This window comes from Salvelinus namaycush, unplaced genomic scaffold, assembly GCF_016432855.1.
Source record: "Salvelinus namaycush isolate Seneca unplaced genomic scaffold, SaNama_1.0 Scaffold614, whole genome shotgun sequence".
Classification (NCBI taxonomy): domain Eukaryota; kingdom Metazoa; phylum Chordata; class Actinopteri; order Salmoniformes; family Salmonidae; genus Salvelinus; species Salvelinus namaycush.
This window is the reverse complement of record NW_024061325.1, coordinates 74,994-91,253: the sequence shown is the minus strand read 5'-3', so window position 1 is coordinate 91,253 and position 16,260 is coordinate 74,994. Positions and strand designations below refer to the sequence as shown.

The window sequence follows — 16,260 nt, the reverse complement described above, 5'->3', positions numbered from 1 at the left end:
TGTGTCCTCGTGGTGGTTGAGTGTGTTTCTGTATGTGTACTGTGTGTGTGTACCTCGGGGTGGTTGAGTGTGTTTCTGTATGTGTACCTCAGGGTGGTTGAGTGTGTTTCTGTATGTGTACCTCGGGGTGGTTGAGTGTGTTTCTGTATGTGTACCGTGTGTGTGTACCTCGGGGTGGTTGAGTGTGTTTCTGTATGTGTACCTCAGGGTGGTTGAGTGTGTTTCTGTATGTGTACCGTGTGTGTGTACCTCGGGGTGGTTGAGTGTGTTTCTGTATGTGTACCTCAGGGTGGTTGAGTGTGTTTCTGTATGTGTACCTCAGGGTGGTTGAGTGTGTTTCTGTATGTGTACCTCAGGGTGGTTGAGTGTGTTTCTGTATGTGTACTGTGTGTGTGTACCTCGGGGTGGTTGAGTGTGTTTCTGTATGTGTACTGTGTATGTGTGTACCTCAGGGTGGTTGAGTGTGTTTCTGTATGTGTACTGTGTGTGTGTGTACCTCGGGGTGGTTGAGTGTGTAGGGAGCAGGTAGACTCTTGGAGAAGGCTTCGCCGTCTCTGGCCAATCGGCAGCAGACAGCACGTGTCAGGTGGCCATGGCTGTACAGGTAGCCTGGAGGGACAAATATAAGAGACAAGAACAGGGGAAACAAAACAGAAGATCGAGAGGAAGGGGTGCGAGAGGAGTGGGGGGGGCGAGAGAGTGACAGGTAAAGAAAGAGGGAGAGAATGACAGAAGAGTGTGTGTGAGTCAGTGTATTTCCATGTTAACAAGGATGATCATTTACATCATAGTACTCTGACAAGGAGAGGTGAGTAACTTAAAGAGATGGATGTCTGAGGGGGTCAGCCAGGGACTGTCTGGGTGGATAGTTAGCTGGACATGACTCCTACAGTATAAGGACAGAGTCAGCCAGGGACTGTCTGGGTGGATAGTTAGCTGGACATGACTCCTACAGTATAAGGACAGAGTCAGCCAGGGACTGTCTGGGTGGATAGTTAGCTGGACATGACTCCTACAGTATAAGGACAGAGTCAGCCAGGGACTGTCTGGGTGGATAGTTAGCTGGACATGATTCCTACAGTATAAGGACAGTGTCAGCCAGGGACTGTCTGGGTGGATAGTTAGCTGGACATGATTCCTACAGTATAAGGACAGTGTCAGCCAGGGACTGTCTGGGTGGATAGTTAGCTGGACATGATTCCTACAGTATAAGGACAGAGTCAGCCAGGGACTGTCTGGGTGGATAGTTAGCTGGACATGATTCCTACAGTATAAGGACAGTGTCAGCCAGGGACTGTCTGGGTGGATAGTTAGCTGGACATGACTCCTACAGTATAAGGACAGAGTCAGCCAGGGACTGTCTGGGTGGATAGTTAGCTGGACATGACTCCTACAGTATAAGGACAGAGTCAGCCAGGGACTGTCTGGGTGGATAGTTAGCTGGACATGACTCCTACAGTATAAGGACAGAGTCAGCCAGGGACTGTCTGGGTGGATAGTTAGCTGGACATGATTCCTACAGTATAAGGACAGAGTCAGCCAGGGACTGTCTGGGTGGATAGTTAGCTGGACATGACTCCTACAGTATAAGGACAGTGTCAGCCAGGGACTGTCTGGGTGGATAGTTAGCTGGACATGATTCCTACAGTATAAGGACAGAGTCAGCCAGGGACTGTCTGGGTGGATAGTTAGCTGGACATGATTCCTACAGTATAAGGACAGTGTCAGCCAGGGACTGTCTGGGTGGATAGTTAGCTGGACATGATTCCTACAGTATAAGGACAGAGTCAGCCAGGGACTGTCTGGGTGGATAGTTAGCTGGACATGATTCCTACAGTATAAGGACAGAGTCAGCCAGGGACTGTCTGGGTGGATAGTTAGCTGGACATGATTCCTACAGTATAAGGACAGAGTCAGCCAGGGACTGTCTGGGTGGATAGTTAGCTGGACATGACTCCTACAGTATAAGGACAGAGTCAGCCAGGGACTGTCTGGGTGGATAGTTAGCTGGACATGATTCCTACAGTATAAGGACAGAGTCAGCCAGGGACTGTCTGGGTGGATAGTTAGCTGGACATGATTCCTACAGTATAAGGACAGTGTCAGCCAGGGACTGTCTGGGTGGATAGTTAGCTGGACATGATTCCTACAGTATAAGGACAGAGTCAGCCAGGGACTGTCTGGGTGGATAGTTAGCTGGACATGATTCCTACAGTATAAGGACAGTGTCAGCCAGGGACTGTCTGGGTGGATAGTTAGCTGGACATGACTCCTACAGTATAAGGACAGAGTCAGCCAGGGACTGTCTGGGTGGATAGTTAGCTGGACATGATTCCTACAGTATAAGGACAGTGTCAGCCAGGGACTGTCTGGGTGGATAGTTAGCTGGACATGATTCCTACAGTATAAGGACAGTGTCAGCCAGGGACTGTCTGGGTGGATAGTTAGCTGGACATGACTCCTACAGTATAAGGACAGAGTCAGCCAGGGACTGTCTGGGTGGATAGTTAGCTGGACATGACTCCTACAGTATAAGGACAGAGTCAGCCAGGGACTGTCTGGGTGGATAGTTAGCTGGACATGACTCCTACAGTATAAGGACAGTGTCAGCCAGGGACTGTCTGGGTGGATAGTTAGCTGGACATGACTCCTACAGTATAAGGACAGTGTCAGCCAGGGACTGTCTGGGTGGATAGTTAGCTGGACATGACTCCTACAGTATAAGGACAGTGTCAGCCAGGGACTGTCTGGGTGGATAGTTAGCTGGACATGATTCCTACAGTATAAGGACAGTGTCAGCCAGGGACTGTCTGGGTGGATAGTTAGCTGGACATGATTCCTACAGTATAAGGACAGAGTCAGCCAGGGACTGTCTGGGTGGATAGTTAGCTGGACATGATTCCTACAGTACAAGGACAGTGTCAGCCAGGGACTGTCTGGGTGGATAGTTAGCTGGACATGACTCCTACAGTATAAGGACAGTGTCAGCCAGGGACTGTCTGGGTGGATAGTTAGCTGGACATGACTCCTACAGTATAAGGACAGTGTCAGCCAGGGACTGTCTGGGTGGATAGTTAGCTGGACATGACTCCTACAGTATAAGGACAGAGTCAGCCAGGGACTGTCTGGGTGGATAGTTAGCTGGACATGACTCCTACAGTATAAGGACAGAGTCAGCCAGGGACTGTCTGGGTGGATAGTTAGCTGGACATGACTCCTACAGTATAAGGACAGTGTAGTTTGGGATTGAGATCTGTGGTCTACTTATGAGTCGAGTTTGTTAAACATGACCGAAGCCAACGGTGACCGTTGACCCCCCTCTCCCTTTACTCCCACACTCAATCTATCCTCCCTCACTCTTTTTCAAATCAAACCTCCCTCAAATGTTAACTGTCCCCTCCCTCATCTCTCCTTCCACCAATTGTTCCCTCCTCCCCTCCCTCCTCACCCAAGGTGATTGAAGCCAGGTAGATAGGATGGAGAAAGTTGGAGAGCAGGGCTCCCTGCAGACCCAGGACGTTCCAGCGAAGGATCTTGTCGCTGCAGCTCATGGTCCTCAGACGCTCGCCGTGCTGGATGCCGTCCCAGGTGGGCACGATGGTCGATGACTCTACCGGGATGGTGCCCTCACCTACACATGGCACAGACACCCTTGAGGCATACTTTTGACTCCAAAGACAAAGCCGTGCAGTTTGAGGAATAGGGTGTATGAGAGCCAGTGGTCAAAGTGATGGTTGTACACTAGAAGCACACAGTCCAGGCTCTAGATTGGAACATTCAAATCCATTGGGATATTTGTGCTTTCTAGCAGGTGTGTTTGTGGCAGCAGCAGCAGATGTGTGAATGTGTAGTCCTGCTCTGTTTGGCCTGCAGAGAGGGGAGTTAAGCAACATGGTGGCTCTATGTGCTTGTCCTCAGTAACAGAGGGGATCCTCATGGAACGGTCCTGCAGATGGCATCTGGCTGTAACTCACCATTCTCCACCTTGGTGCGCAGCTTGCCCTGCTTGGCGTTCTCAAACAGGGGCTGGTGGCCCTGGCCGTCCCCCGCGTCCTCGCTGCACGACTTATCAAACAACGCCCCGTCTCCGCACGGAGCAGTACTGGAGGAGAGGTAGAGCGAGAGGGGGAGAAGTAGAGCGAGAGGGGGGGGGAAGAGGTAGAGCGAGAGGGGGGGGGAAGAGGTAGAGCGAGAGGGGGGGGGAAGAGGTAGAGCGAGAGGGGGGGGGAAGAGGTAGAGCGAGAGGGGGGGGGGGGAGGTAGAGCGAGAGGGGGGGGAGAGGTAGAGCGAGAGGTGGGGGAAAGGTAGAGCGAGAGGTGGGGGAAAGGTAGAGCGAGAGGGGGGGGGGAAAGGTAGAGCGAGAGGGGGGGGGGGAAAGGTTGAGCGAGGGGGGGGGGGAAGAGGTAGAGCGAGAGGGGGGGAAGAGGTAGAGCGAGAGGGGGGGAAAAGGTAGAGCGAGAGGGGGGGAAAGGTAGAGCGAGAGGGGGGGAAAAGGTAGAGCGAGAGGGGGGGAAAAGGTAGAGCGAGAGGGGGGGAAAAGGTAGAGCGAGAGGGGGGGAAAAGGTAGAGCGAGAGGGGGGGAAAGGTAGAGCGAGAGGGGGGGGAAAGGTAGAGCGAGAGGGGGGGGGAAAGGTAGAGCGAGAGGGGGGGGAAAGGTAGAGCGAGAGGGGGGAAGAAGTAGAGCGAGAGGGGGGAAGAGGTAGAGTGAGAACGAGGTAGAGCGCGAGACCGGTGTAGAGAGAGAGAGCGGTGTAGAGAGAGAGAGCGAGAGAGCAGTGTAGAGAGAGAGAGCGAGAGAGCAGTGTAGAGAGAGAGAGCGAGAGAGCAGTGTAGAGAGAGAGAGCGAGAGAGCAGTGTAGAGAGAGAGAGCGAGAGAGCAGTGTAGAGAGAGAGCGAGAGAGCAGTGTAGAGAGAGAGCGAGAGAGCAGTGTAGAGAGAGAGCGAGAGAGCAGTGTAGAGAGAGAGCGAGAGAGCAGTGTAGAGAGAGAGCGAGAGAGCAGTGTAGAGAGAGAGCGAGAGAGCAGTGTAGAGAGAGAGCGAGAGAGCAGTGTAGAGAGAGAGCGAGAGAGAGGTAGAGCGCGAGAGAGGTAGAGCGCGAGAGAGGTAGAGCGCGAGAGAGGTAGAGCGCGAGAGAGGTAGAGCGCGAGAGAGGTAGAGCGCGAGAGAGGTAGAGCGCGAGAGAGGTAGAGCGCGAGAGAGGTAGAGCGCGAGAGAGGTAGAGCGCGAGAGAGGTAGAGCGCGAGAGAGGTAGAGCGCGAGAGAGAGAGGTAGAGAGAGAGAGCGAGAGAGCGAGAGAGAGGTAGAGAGAGAGATATATATATACATGTGTGTGGATAGGAGCAGTTCATTAACTAGAAGTATCTTTCAGGGTTTTTCTGGATCAAAATGAGGCTTAGGTGGTGGGCGTGGCCAACGGCGGGGTCGCCAACTAATTTTTAGAGGCCCCCCTGTTTGCCAGTGACAAAATTTTCAATTCTACACATTTTTTCATGGCTTATTTGAACTGAGGGACTCAAACGTTATAACAAAATCAATGTGGCCCCATGCCACAACAAAAATCCTCCTGAGTACATCATTTGGGGAATTTTGTATTCCCTCTGACTGTCTAGCTGTTATTTGGGTCATTGTTAGTTCTCAAAGAAGATCTTATTATAGAACATATAGCGCCATTATCTTTTCTACATACTTTATATCTGGTTTTAGTCTTAAGTTTACACCGACAACATTTTTCCACCCAGGAAATCATTATCTAAACATATTTTATTTTATTTTACTGTTTTGACATACGTGGCCCGAAAACACTTAAGCAGCCCGCCCAAGACTTTTCTATGCAGAAAAAAAACGCTTGCTTCTCAAACTCCTAGAACAACGTGTGTGTGGGGGTGGGTTGGTGGCCCAGTTGAGTTCCAGGGCACAGAAGGAAAGGGGAGAGAAGACAGTAGGTGGAGAAGAATGAGCCATGGGTTGAAGGGTCAAACAGCGAGGAAGAGACATCTTCCGTAGGCCCACCTGATATAGAGGTGGAAGGTGGTGTCAGGTTTGATCCGGAGCTTGTTCTCCTCAGCTGGCTCAAATATGCTGTCCTCTGATCCTTCACAGTGCTTCAGCAACTCAGCATACAGAAACCTGGAGAGAGAGGGGGTGACATGAAAGGTAGAATCCACATTTGAGTGATTCAGATCAGTGAAAGTGTCCAGGATCCAACACACAGATAAAGGGAGACTGATGGAGAAACAGAGGATCTGGTAAGTGGCATTAATACACTACAACTAACCAAATGGACTCCACAGACACATTAACACACATCATAGTCTGTAATGACTTCACAGCTGACATATGACACCCTGTAGAGAGAGGGAGGTTTCAGAAAGGCAGGGAGAGTAGCTATAAAGGAATCAAAATGAAGAGCAAAGGAGGAAGGGGGAAAAGAGTGGTTATATAAAAGGACAGAATGGAAGATGAATGAGCAGCAGTAACTTCCTACCTGATAAATCCTCTCCTGGAGATGATTTCTGCGTGGCAGTCATTAACGGTGTCCCCTTTAAGACTCAGCTCCTCCCCTTTAACACAGCGATTTCCTGAGGAGAAAAACAAACAAAAATACATTTATTTAATCTCAAAAGGTTGAGACAAAAATCATTCCAAAAGGCTTGTTATTTTCTCTCGCGTACACACACACGGCAGGTACCTGTTCCCAGGCTGACCACGGTCCCCAGCCCTTCCCCCCTCTTCATGACAACGGTGGCGAGGATCTTCCTTCCCAGAAGACTGTGCTGTATGCGTGTGGTGAGGGCGTTGAAGCGCTGGTGACTCAACATGGCGATCTGGTCATGGATTGTCCCACCACTCAGTGGCAGCTAGAGACAGAAACAATAACAGGTTATGGACGGCCCACCAGTCACAGAAGTAGGTTCTAGCAGAATCACATTATTAACAGTGTATTCATAGTATAGCAGGCATTCAACTTTTTCAGCTCGAGACCCAATGAGAAAATCACTGTCCTCCCGTGACCCAAAATAATCTCCCAGCAACCCAAATGAAGAGGAAATAGTGTGTGATTCTAGCATTCTCCTCACTCCCGACCCACCTCTAACACACCCAAAGCCCAGTGTGGGTCCTGACCCAGAGTTTTAAAAAGTACTATAGTAATAGAGGTAAATTGACCTCGGCAGGGGTCAGTTCCCCGGTGCGGGCAGCCTTCTCTGCCTCTCCAATCAGAACCCTCAGAGCTGCATCAGCTGCTTCCTGTTTCCCTTGCTTCTTATTGGAAGCACAGACAGGAGGGAACCAGCGGCCCCCTAGCTTAGCCTGGTAGGTAAACCTGAGAGAGAAGAGTTAAACATCCATGTTTGCACAGCCGCGTTTTACAATATTCAACCGTTAGCTTTCATAGTGTTATATATGTCACAATGGACCGCCAGACTACCGCAGCTCTGCAGCTGTGGACTCTGAATGACCCTTTAGAGTGTGTATGTTAGTGTATGTGGGCAAGAATGTGTGTACTGACTTGGGCTCGTGCGGTGGTCCTGACTGCCCGACCAGTCGTATCTCTGCAGCGAAGCCCCTGGCCCGGGCGTACTCCAGCAGGCCTGACACGGCGTTGTTGTTTAGGTGGCTGATGAGGTCACCAACCCCCGCCTCGTGGGCAGAACGCAGCTCCTCCTCTGTCAGCGGGGGCAGGGAGGGGCAAGCGGGCATGAAGCCCCCTTCATCACCAGACAGACACAGGGGAAACTGGGGCTGGAGAGGACGGGGTAATGGAGAGCGAGGGAGAAGAGAGATAAGGCAGTGAAAAGATGGAGGAGAGGAGGTGGGAAGAGTGATCTTAGTGTTCGGAGGATCTTTTCTTAGAATCACGGACTGGAGGCACAATGAGAGAAGGCCACATGCCTGTCTTATGACATTCTGCCAGTCCATAGCTAAACAGCTAGCTAGCTTGTCAAGCCTAAATCCTAAATAGATGGGGTAGTGTTTTTTTCAGGGACCCATCCATTTAGTTTAAACGTCTTTCATTCCCATGTTTGAGTCCTTTACTCACCTTGTTGAGCTGCAGTCTCCCGTCGCCCATTAACTCCTTGACTGCCTCCTCTGCAGCCAGCTGCCTGGCAGCCTTCTTACTGGGTGCTGAGCTCTCAGCACACAGGCTTTCCCCTATCTTCACCCTGAACATGAACCTGAGGAGGAGGGAGCAGAGACTAACTTATACATCCTAAACATACATCGGTGAGAGGTAAGAGGACATTCCTGTCTAACCACATGGGGGCATCAGAGTAGAGCTGTGAATCTGCTTCACAGAGACTACAGCACTCAGGAAGAGGAGGGAAAGAGAGGGACAAAGATGGTCACACTTCCCAGTATCAGATTACTGCGGGACAGTACTGTAGGTGCCTAGGGGAAGGTTATATGCAGAGAGAGACAGAGGTGCTGCTGTATCATCCAGTCAGCAGACTGCTGCAGTATGAAAGTCATCCAGGACATACAGAACTGCTCCCGAGGGAGAGAGGTGAGGGCAGGCCCACCTTCCTAATGATTCATTTATGTATAGAAGAGAGAACCAGGGAGAGAAAAATGAGAAGCAGGGTTGGGCTCAATTCGAATTGAAGTCACTCAATTCAGGAAGTGATTTGAATTTAAATTCAAAAATGGAAAAACGTGAAATAAATAGCTTCTCCTTTTCAGTTTATAGAGAAATCATTGGAAATGGATGCTATTTTTTCAATTATTGAATTGGAATGTCAGTTTATTTCCTAAATTGACTGACTTCATTTCGAATTGACCCCATCCCTGATGAGAAGGATGTAGACAGATGGATACCGTGGGTCGTGAGGTGGGCCCTCCTGTCCAGTGTTGATGAACTCGATGGGGTTTCCAGTGCGCTGACTGTACTCCATCAGCATGGACACGGGGTTCTTACCCCCCGGCAGGGAACGGGACAGGGCCTGGGGCGGACCCTCCACTACCTCCTGACAGAGAGGGAGAGCAAGAGGGAGAGCGAGACAGCGAGGGAGGGAGAGAGCAGAGAGTTATAAAAGGATTGAAAAAGAGACATAAATCTTTGCCCTTTAGAACACAATCAACCACAACAGAGCACATTGATTATTACTAACCACACACACACAAACACACTTCAGACTTACAGGGACGTCAGAGGTGGGGTCCATGGCCTGGTCCACCCCTGCAGTGAGCCCCTCCTCAGCCCCTCCCCCCTCTATCTCACGCAGCAGAATCCTCAGGGTTGCTGCGGCAGCATCTTTCTTAGCCACCTTTTTATTAGATGCCTCAGCAACAGGAAACAACCTGCCGTCCAGCATGACCTGCATACGGAATCTGAGAGGGAGAAAAATACAAGGGAGTGAGGTAGCGAGAAAGAGCAGGGACAACACATTTTTTGATATTTCTTCGTCACACTTTCTCATGCAATTTTTTTCATGAATTTGCTAAATCAATCAGCTAGTTTCCTCTTAGACATACCAGCAACGGCCAACCATGATTGGTTGGGAACATTATGACATCACTGACCTGGGGTCATGTGAGGGCCCTGATTGGTCGAGGAGCAGGAACTCGCAATTGTGTCCCTGGTACTGGGCAAACTCCATCAGGCCGCTGACGGGGTTCTTGGCCCTCACCTCCTGGAGTTTGGCACGGAGGTTCTGAGGTGGGGGCGCTGCCAGGGAGACTGCTACTGTCCCCCCTCCATCCCGGCTGATGGCGTTGAGGAATTCGGGGATATCGTCGGTCGCCCACTGCCCTCCGTTCGACTCATCCTCCTGATAGAGGGATGAAGAGGAGGAAGTAGGTGAGGAAAGAAAGAAGTGGAGCAGAAGTTGGAGGGTCAGTGGGATCGGTGTCAGGCGGGGTGAAGGGCTCCAGACCTGGCATTCTCAGCTCGGAATCTAGAGCTATGTTCACCCCTCAATGTTACAACCAACATTATGTTACTAGGGTAACTGCCACACTCATCCTCCCCTTCCAACTCTTCGTAGGAGACGGGCTCCAAGTGAGGGAGGGGGTCTCCCAAATTCAGGAAGATGTCCATGAATTCCCCAACCCCACCCCCCCCTCGCTGTGTGAGAGTGTCCACCTACCGCCTCAGCGTTGGCCTCTAGACACTCCAATCCGGGTGGCACCGCCTGGAATCCGGACCCCATTCCTTCGACCTTTGCAGGGGCGCTGCGCTCGGCCTTGAGGCTCCTCTCCATCCTCTCCCTGCGATGGACAGATAGCTCCCAGATGTGAGGGGTCACCTCTGCGTTGCGGCTCACGTCGCCCTGCTTCTCCATGGCGTACAGGGTGGGGTTGACCTGCTTGGCGCCCCTCAGGCCCAGGTTCTTGGAGATCACCAGGGCCGTGGCCTCCCCTGCCTCCAGCAGATACTGCAGGATCAACTCCTTCTGATTACTGCCGCAGTCCGCCATGGCGCTCTCGTCAAGGTCTAGGTCAAGCTCTTCGTTACTGCTGCTGTTGATACTGGGTTGTTGGGTTTGGGACTGGGAATGTTGCCGATATGACTCAGATGATTCTGAGGAAGAGGAGTGTGAATCGGATTCTACGTAGTAATCTTCTTCTTTGTCGCCCTCAGGACCCTTCGCTTCAATTTGCTGGATCTCAGCCTCGATGACCACGTCCTCCTCCTTCACAGACAGGAAGTGAGAGCAATCTTCTTCTGAAGGCCTTTCCTGTGACTCCACAGAATGTTCCCTCGGTTGGGAACGTGGGCTTTCCGGATCAGAATCTCTACTTTCCGGTTCTTCCTGTGGTTCTACGTAGACAGTCCACTCTGGAGGACTTTCACCGTGTTTTGAAGCTTTCTTATCACGCTCGAGACCGTAAAGGGCCTGGTTGATAAACTTTTTGGGGCACCGCAGCGTTTTGGCCAAACACTTTGCTTGTAGCTTCTCACCGGGGTTCAAATCTGCCAAGGCTTGCAAAACTTGCTCTCGGATGTCGGGTGGCTGAAACGTAGGGGCACTCTTGTTGTTTGAATTATTACTACTACAGACAGAAGCTTTGTCAAAGCTGTCGCCTCTGTCAACTCTTCCTCTGTAGGACCTCTCTCTGTCTAAGGATAAACTCTGAAAGCCTTCTGAGAATGACGGCCCGTCAGCACAGTCTGCATGAAGGCTCCACTGTCTGTTGAAGCCTTGCTTTTGGGTTGAAGTCTGCTTCTGGTTCCAGAATCTAGGGCCGGTTGGTCCTCTAGGGGGTCCTTGACTGGGTGGGTACCCGAAGTCCCTACCGTTCCCTCTGCCTCGCTCGCTGCTGTATCCCCCTCTCCCCCTAGAGCTGTTTTGGGAGTATCTGCTGTACCCTGCCTGGGCCTGGTTTGATTCGTTATAGAGTCCGTTCGGTCCCCCTCGACCCAAGCTCTGCGCCCCTCTGGGGCTCACCCTAAACTGGGGAGCCTCAGTGTTCTGTCCCCTCAGGAAGTGGACCTGCTGCTGCCTGAAGGAGTTAGGACCACTGGGACAAGAGCTCTGCTGACTCAGGGCTGGGCTGTGACCGGGTGGGGGAGGGGCGGAGGGGTAGAGAGGCTGAGAGTGGGCACTGGGTGGTACTAGAGGGGGGACTGGGCCTAGGTATGAATGGACGTTTGGGTGTGGGGCCTGTTGCGGAGGGGCTCTGGGGTGAAATCCCAGGGGTCCAGCTCTGTAGTATTGTTGCTTAGCCTGCAGTTGGGGAAGAGGGGGTCGGTGGTAATGCTCTATGGGGGGCCCTCCTCGTCCTCTGCTCATAGCGCAGGGGGCAGGTTGAGGGGGGACCAGGGCCGCCTGTTACGCAGCAGATAGGAGGATGCGTCTCTGTGTTGGATACTGATGCAACACAGCCTGGCAGAATAGCCGGGTGGGCGATGATCGCAAAGTGGCAGTCAGCACCTGAGAGAGAGGACGAGATGGGTGTGAGCGAAAGCAAAAGTGACTGAGTGGGTGAGGAAAAGAGCCATGAAATAAAAAATAGAGCCAAATATAAAGCAATATGAAGAAGAAACTAGGGACATAAGACTGGTCAAAATCTTGTGGAAAATCCTGATGGAAATGGTAAAAGGGCGGGAGAAAAACACAGAAAGAGTAGATCAAGGGCTTATGACAAATAATATATATATATATATATATATATATATATATATATATATATATATATGTTTTTACACACTACACAGTCTCCATCCTGTCACATGCTGTTGGACCCAATTGGTCGCAGCGAGATCCATGTATAAAAGGTCAGAAATGTATAATTCATGGTTGTGGCTTAAGTGTTGTATTTGTGGTTTAAGGATGATTTGCAGCTTCACATAGGAAGGGAAAGTGAAAGGCAGAAGGAAAGAAAAGATTCAAGTTGGTCAGTGAAGGACAGGAGTTGCTCCACTAACTTTTGACAGACTAAACACACAGCAAATAAGTAATAGATGTTGAACCTGATAAAAGGTTGGCTATAGAACACACATTGGAGAGGAAAAGGAGTAACGCTCGCTCACCATTAAAAATAAGTTGTTTTTTTAGACAAGTTTAAAAGATTGACGTTTCAGCCTTCAATGGCCTTCTTGAGAATAATCACATCGGGAATGGACAAGTTTGTGTAGGGCATGGGGAAGACAATTAGGGGAAAACTCTTCAGCTGGTGGTGCTAATGAGAGTCCAATGATGTCTACACAGGTTGCACCTCTAATCACGTTGGTTGAGCACAGACTTCTTGCCATAGAACATACAGGAATATTTTAAATACCTTTTCATATTATGGGCACCTTCTAGTACAGCAAACCTGACATTCAATAAAAAAACATTCATTTGCTGATTATTTTCTCTGCTAAAGTATTTAATACGCACTAGTAATTTCATGCCAATTACATATAAATCTGTAGGGCATAGAATATGATGGGGGGGTATTTTTAATGAAAATGCCATACCACAAAGCTTCTTCCCTGCACTCAATGATATCTGTCACTGACCACAGGAAGACACTCAACCCTGCTCCTCAGATTTCAGCCCTGCCAGGCATGGTGCTAGTCAACATAAACTTGTCTGTCATGCTGCTCCCGAAACGATTGCTATGAATGCCACCATATTAATAATAATATAACGACGAGCGGGAGCGAGTTATTTCACGGCAATGTTAACGGACAGCAGCAGCAGCACTGGGTCCGGTGCCCCCGGGTCAAAGTGGGATCTGGCGGACCCTAATGCAAGCCGGCAACTGACGCCAAAATAACAACCCAGCATGGCTCAATTCAGTTGCCTCTGCTGCTTCCATGGGCAATATGAATATTCAGAGCTGCGCATTAAATATTAGTACGTCTTTCGCCCATGGACCAGACAGTTTGGCCTTGTTTTCGGTATGTTCCCGTTCCTGGATTATTGATGAGTCATTTCTATTTGAATTACAGAATTGGGGTATACACCCTGGTCAAAGTGTTATAAATCAAGTTCATGCTTAGTGGGTTGCATAAACGACTCCATGACAGTAGAAAGACATTAACTAATTCAATGAACGTACCTGAAAGTTCGAGGGATAAAACACAGATTTACCACCTCACCACCTGGCCTGAAGGCGGCTGAAAGGCGAGTAGGTTTCAGTCACTTTTGAATGGCAGAGAGATCTTGAGGTCTGCGCGCGTGCTACCGGGGTCAGAAGTTGACTACACTTCAAACAGTCTAGAGATAAACAGTTACGTTCTATCAAAATACAACGAAAGTAATTCAACTAGTTGGCTATATTTCTCAAAATTCTATGTATTTTACCATCCCCCCAAAAACGTTTTTGTTGTTGTTGTTTTACATACCGCACGAGCGCTTCTCAATTTCAAAGGGACATCTAGTACCTACCATTCAAGATACTTATACCAGACGTTACAATGTGAAATTATGGATAGGCCTATTATAAACGCATAGAAAGTCTGCATTTACAGTTTCTTAACACGAGAAACAGCACGAAGGGACAGAATAGTTTCGTTTTCCTTTCTCTAGACATGCTCTGTAGCCAGTCTGGGTGAGTCACGTGATGCAATAGTTTATCATAGGTTTCACTAGCTAGAGTAAGAATGTAGCCAAAACTGGTGCAAGATCAAGGTACCAAGGCCTAGGCTGTTTGAATACTTGGATGTACATCACATTTATTTTTATCACAACATGTGGATTTTATAATATAATTATGTCAAATTATTAAAAAAGATTCGGTCCTTGTCATGTGAATGAAAGTGTGCCGTAGTGTTCTGTCAAACAGGATGTATTTCTTGTTAGAGGATACAGTATATTGATTGAAATGCGAAGGCAATCGTTATTTCTATTTATTATCCAGTAAGCCAATATTTATTATAAAATGCATCACCTCTAGACAGACAATTACAATTACATTTTAGAAAATATCAATCTGGACAAGAAAGCCTTCAGAAATGATGCCTATATATGCATAGGCTAACTCCAAAACATTCAACCCCCCTCCCTAAAAAAAGGTAACAAAATATGATAATTCAAGATCGCCTCTTAGTTGTCATGTCTCACAGCTGCTGTTGCGTGAAACTATTGTTGTGACAAAAACACAACCAGAACAGTTTAATTGAGCAAGCAGCAGCTGCCGGATATAGCTCGTGGCCACTGTACCCAGACATTGGTGCTTTCAAGACAACTGGAAACTCAGGGGTAAAAAAACGAGGTCAAATAATGACGTCAGTAATCTTGAGGTCGGAGCTCTAGAATGATGCCCGTGTTTCCGACTTGGATGACCGTTCAAAACTATTTTTTCCTAGTCGGAGCTCGTTTTTTCCCCGAGTTCCCAGTTGTCTCTGAACGCACTGAGGTATGAGATTTCAGAGTTCCCAGTTATGAACGCAGCATCAAACCCAATTCCATCACGGAGGGATACGCATGCATGCATTCAATGGTCAATCAAACACAGCCACGCGAGAGCATGTCTGTTAATTATCTCTGGCGCGGTTGAAAATGTTTATAAAACTTAACTAATAATCACTGCTGCCATCAGCTTGAGTGTAGAACTAAGGACGCCCCTGAATAACCTTCCCATGTTTATTTTTTCTATGGGATAGTTCTGATGTACACAATTTTCAATCTCCCCAGTCAAAGTGAACCCCGCACAACTAGTTAGCTAGGAGGACAGTAGGAGGATCAACTATCAGTGTGCAATTTCATCCCGCCTCCGACCCCCAACGATGTCTGTCGCTGGATGGACATAGGATCCAATTGGTCATTTTACAGCCGTTTTTCAGTAAATCCCCCTTTATCCTCAATTCCCTTCTTACTGTCGCTCTCACACAGGCGTTTATCCCCTGACTGAAGTCCTCCATGAATATAACCTGAAATTAGCTAAGCTATCCTGGTTAACTGACACTACACATTGAATACCCTGGTAAATATTTAATTTCTCTCAGCAACCCGCCGCAGAGATCAACTCAACTGCCATCATTGAATGGATGGTTGTCGTTTGGACTGCGCACGCATGTTCCGAACAAGATATTGCGCAGATGGAGGCTCCAAGCGGGTTCACTAGCTAGGTAACGTAGAACCGCGGTTGTGTATCGCAAATAACATGCACAACTGTCGATTTGTTCCAGAAACACTTTCCCAATCAACTCCCAAGTGTAAACAACTATGCAACGCGACGTCAAATGCAGTGAAAATAATGACAATTATGCATAGCGCGGATTGACTAGTTAGCTACATAGGTGGCTAGCTAACGTTAGCATTGATTGAGCATCACTGCGGCACAAGCGTGCAAACAACCATAGTCGCATTTGTAAGCGATGCAGTTAGCGCGAAACCAAATATAGATCTCAATTGAACTAACACGAAAGGTAAAAATAGAGTTCAAAATGTAATTAATTTACCTGGGTTTGCGATTGAAGCTTTGTATCAGTCCGAGTTCCTGCTTGATAGCGACAGTGTCGACAAAGAAACAACGGGGTTAGGGGGGCGCATGATGACATCACTAGTTTGCGACAGTTTACCTGGCGCATTTGGAGTGACGCCGCCCGTTTTACTGCAGAGTGCGGTCCCCCCCAAAAAGAACATCAGACAAGGTGGATACCTTTGCTGCGGCAGATCGATTGGATTCATTTAGGCAGGTGAATAGGACATGGTAGAATAGCAGTACCTCCAAGCCACTGCTATTGCATTCCCTTGTTTAGGATTGGGACTGGATTAATCAGGTCTCAAATAAAAAAATCTATCAAATGTAATATATGTATGCTACAGAACCTTCCACAAATCCATTTGCCACAAACACGGCCTAGTGGGCATGAACCCTGCAAAGAGC

The 16,260-nt window shown here is 49.0% G+C and overlaps 1 protein-coding gene across 3 annotated transcripts in view; it reads right to left on the bottom strand.

The window, feature by feature from the left end:
- The window catches only part of LOC120042113 (double-stranded RNA-specific adenosine deaminase-like), a 34,834-nt gene extending 18,918 nt beyond the window's left edge, over positions 1-15,916 (bottom strand). For 2 of the 3 annotated variants that reach the window (XM_038986970.1, XM_038986972.1), the window contains exons 1-14: positions 15,833-15,916; positions 10,086-11,873; positions 9,520-9,767; positions 9,138-9,327; positions 8,815-8,963; positions 8,039-8,174; positions 7,508-7,740; positions 7,165-7,321; positions 6,689-6,857; positions 6,485-6,578; positions 6,010-6,126; positions 3,975-4,102; positions 3,449-3,631; positions 497-609 (exon numbers count right to left, since the gene is read on the bottom strand). In XM_038986970.1, the coding sequence (XP_038842898.1) occupies positions 497-609; positions 3,449-3,631; positions 3,975-4,102; positions 6,010-6,126; positions 6,485-6,578; positions 6,689-6,857; positions 7,165-7,321; positions 7,508-7,740; positions 8,039-8,174; positions 8,815-8,963; positions 9,138-9,327; positions 9,520-9,767; positions 10,086-11,732 (3,564 nt within the window). In that variant the 5' untranslated portion in view covers positions 11,733-11,873; positions 15,833-15,916. Of the gene's footprint in view, positions 1-496; positions 610-3,448; positions 3,632-3,974; positions 4,103-6,009; positions 6,127-6,484; positions 6,579-6,688; positions 6,858-7,164; positions 7,322-7,507; positions 7,741-8,038; positions 8,175-8,814; positions 8,964-9,137; positions 9,328-9,519; positions 9,768-10,085; positions 11,874-13,488; positions 13,936-15,832 lie in introns of those variants that run through there. The other variant, XM_038986971.1, reaches the window with a different exon arrangement.
- Positions 15,917-16,260: the final 344 nt, after the last annotated feature.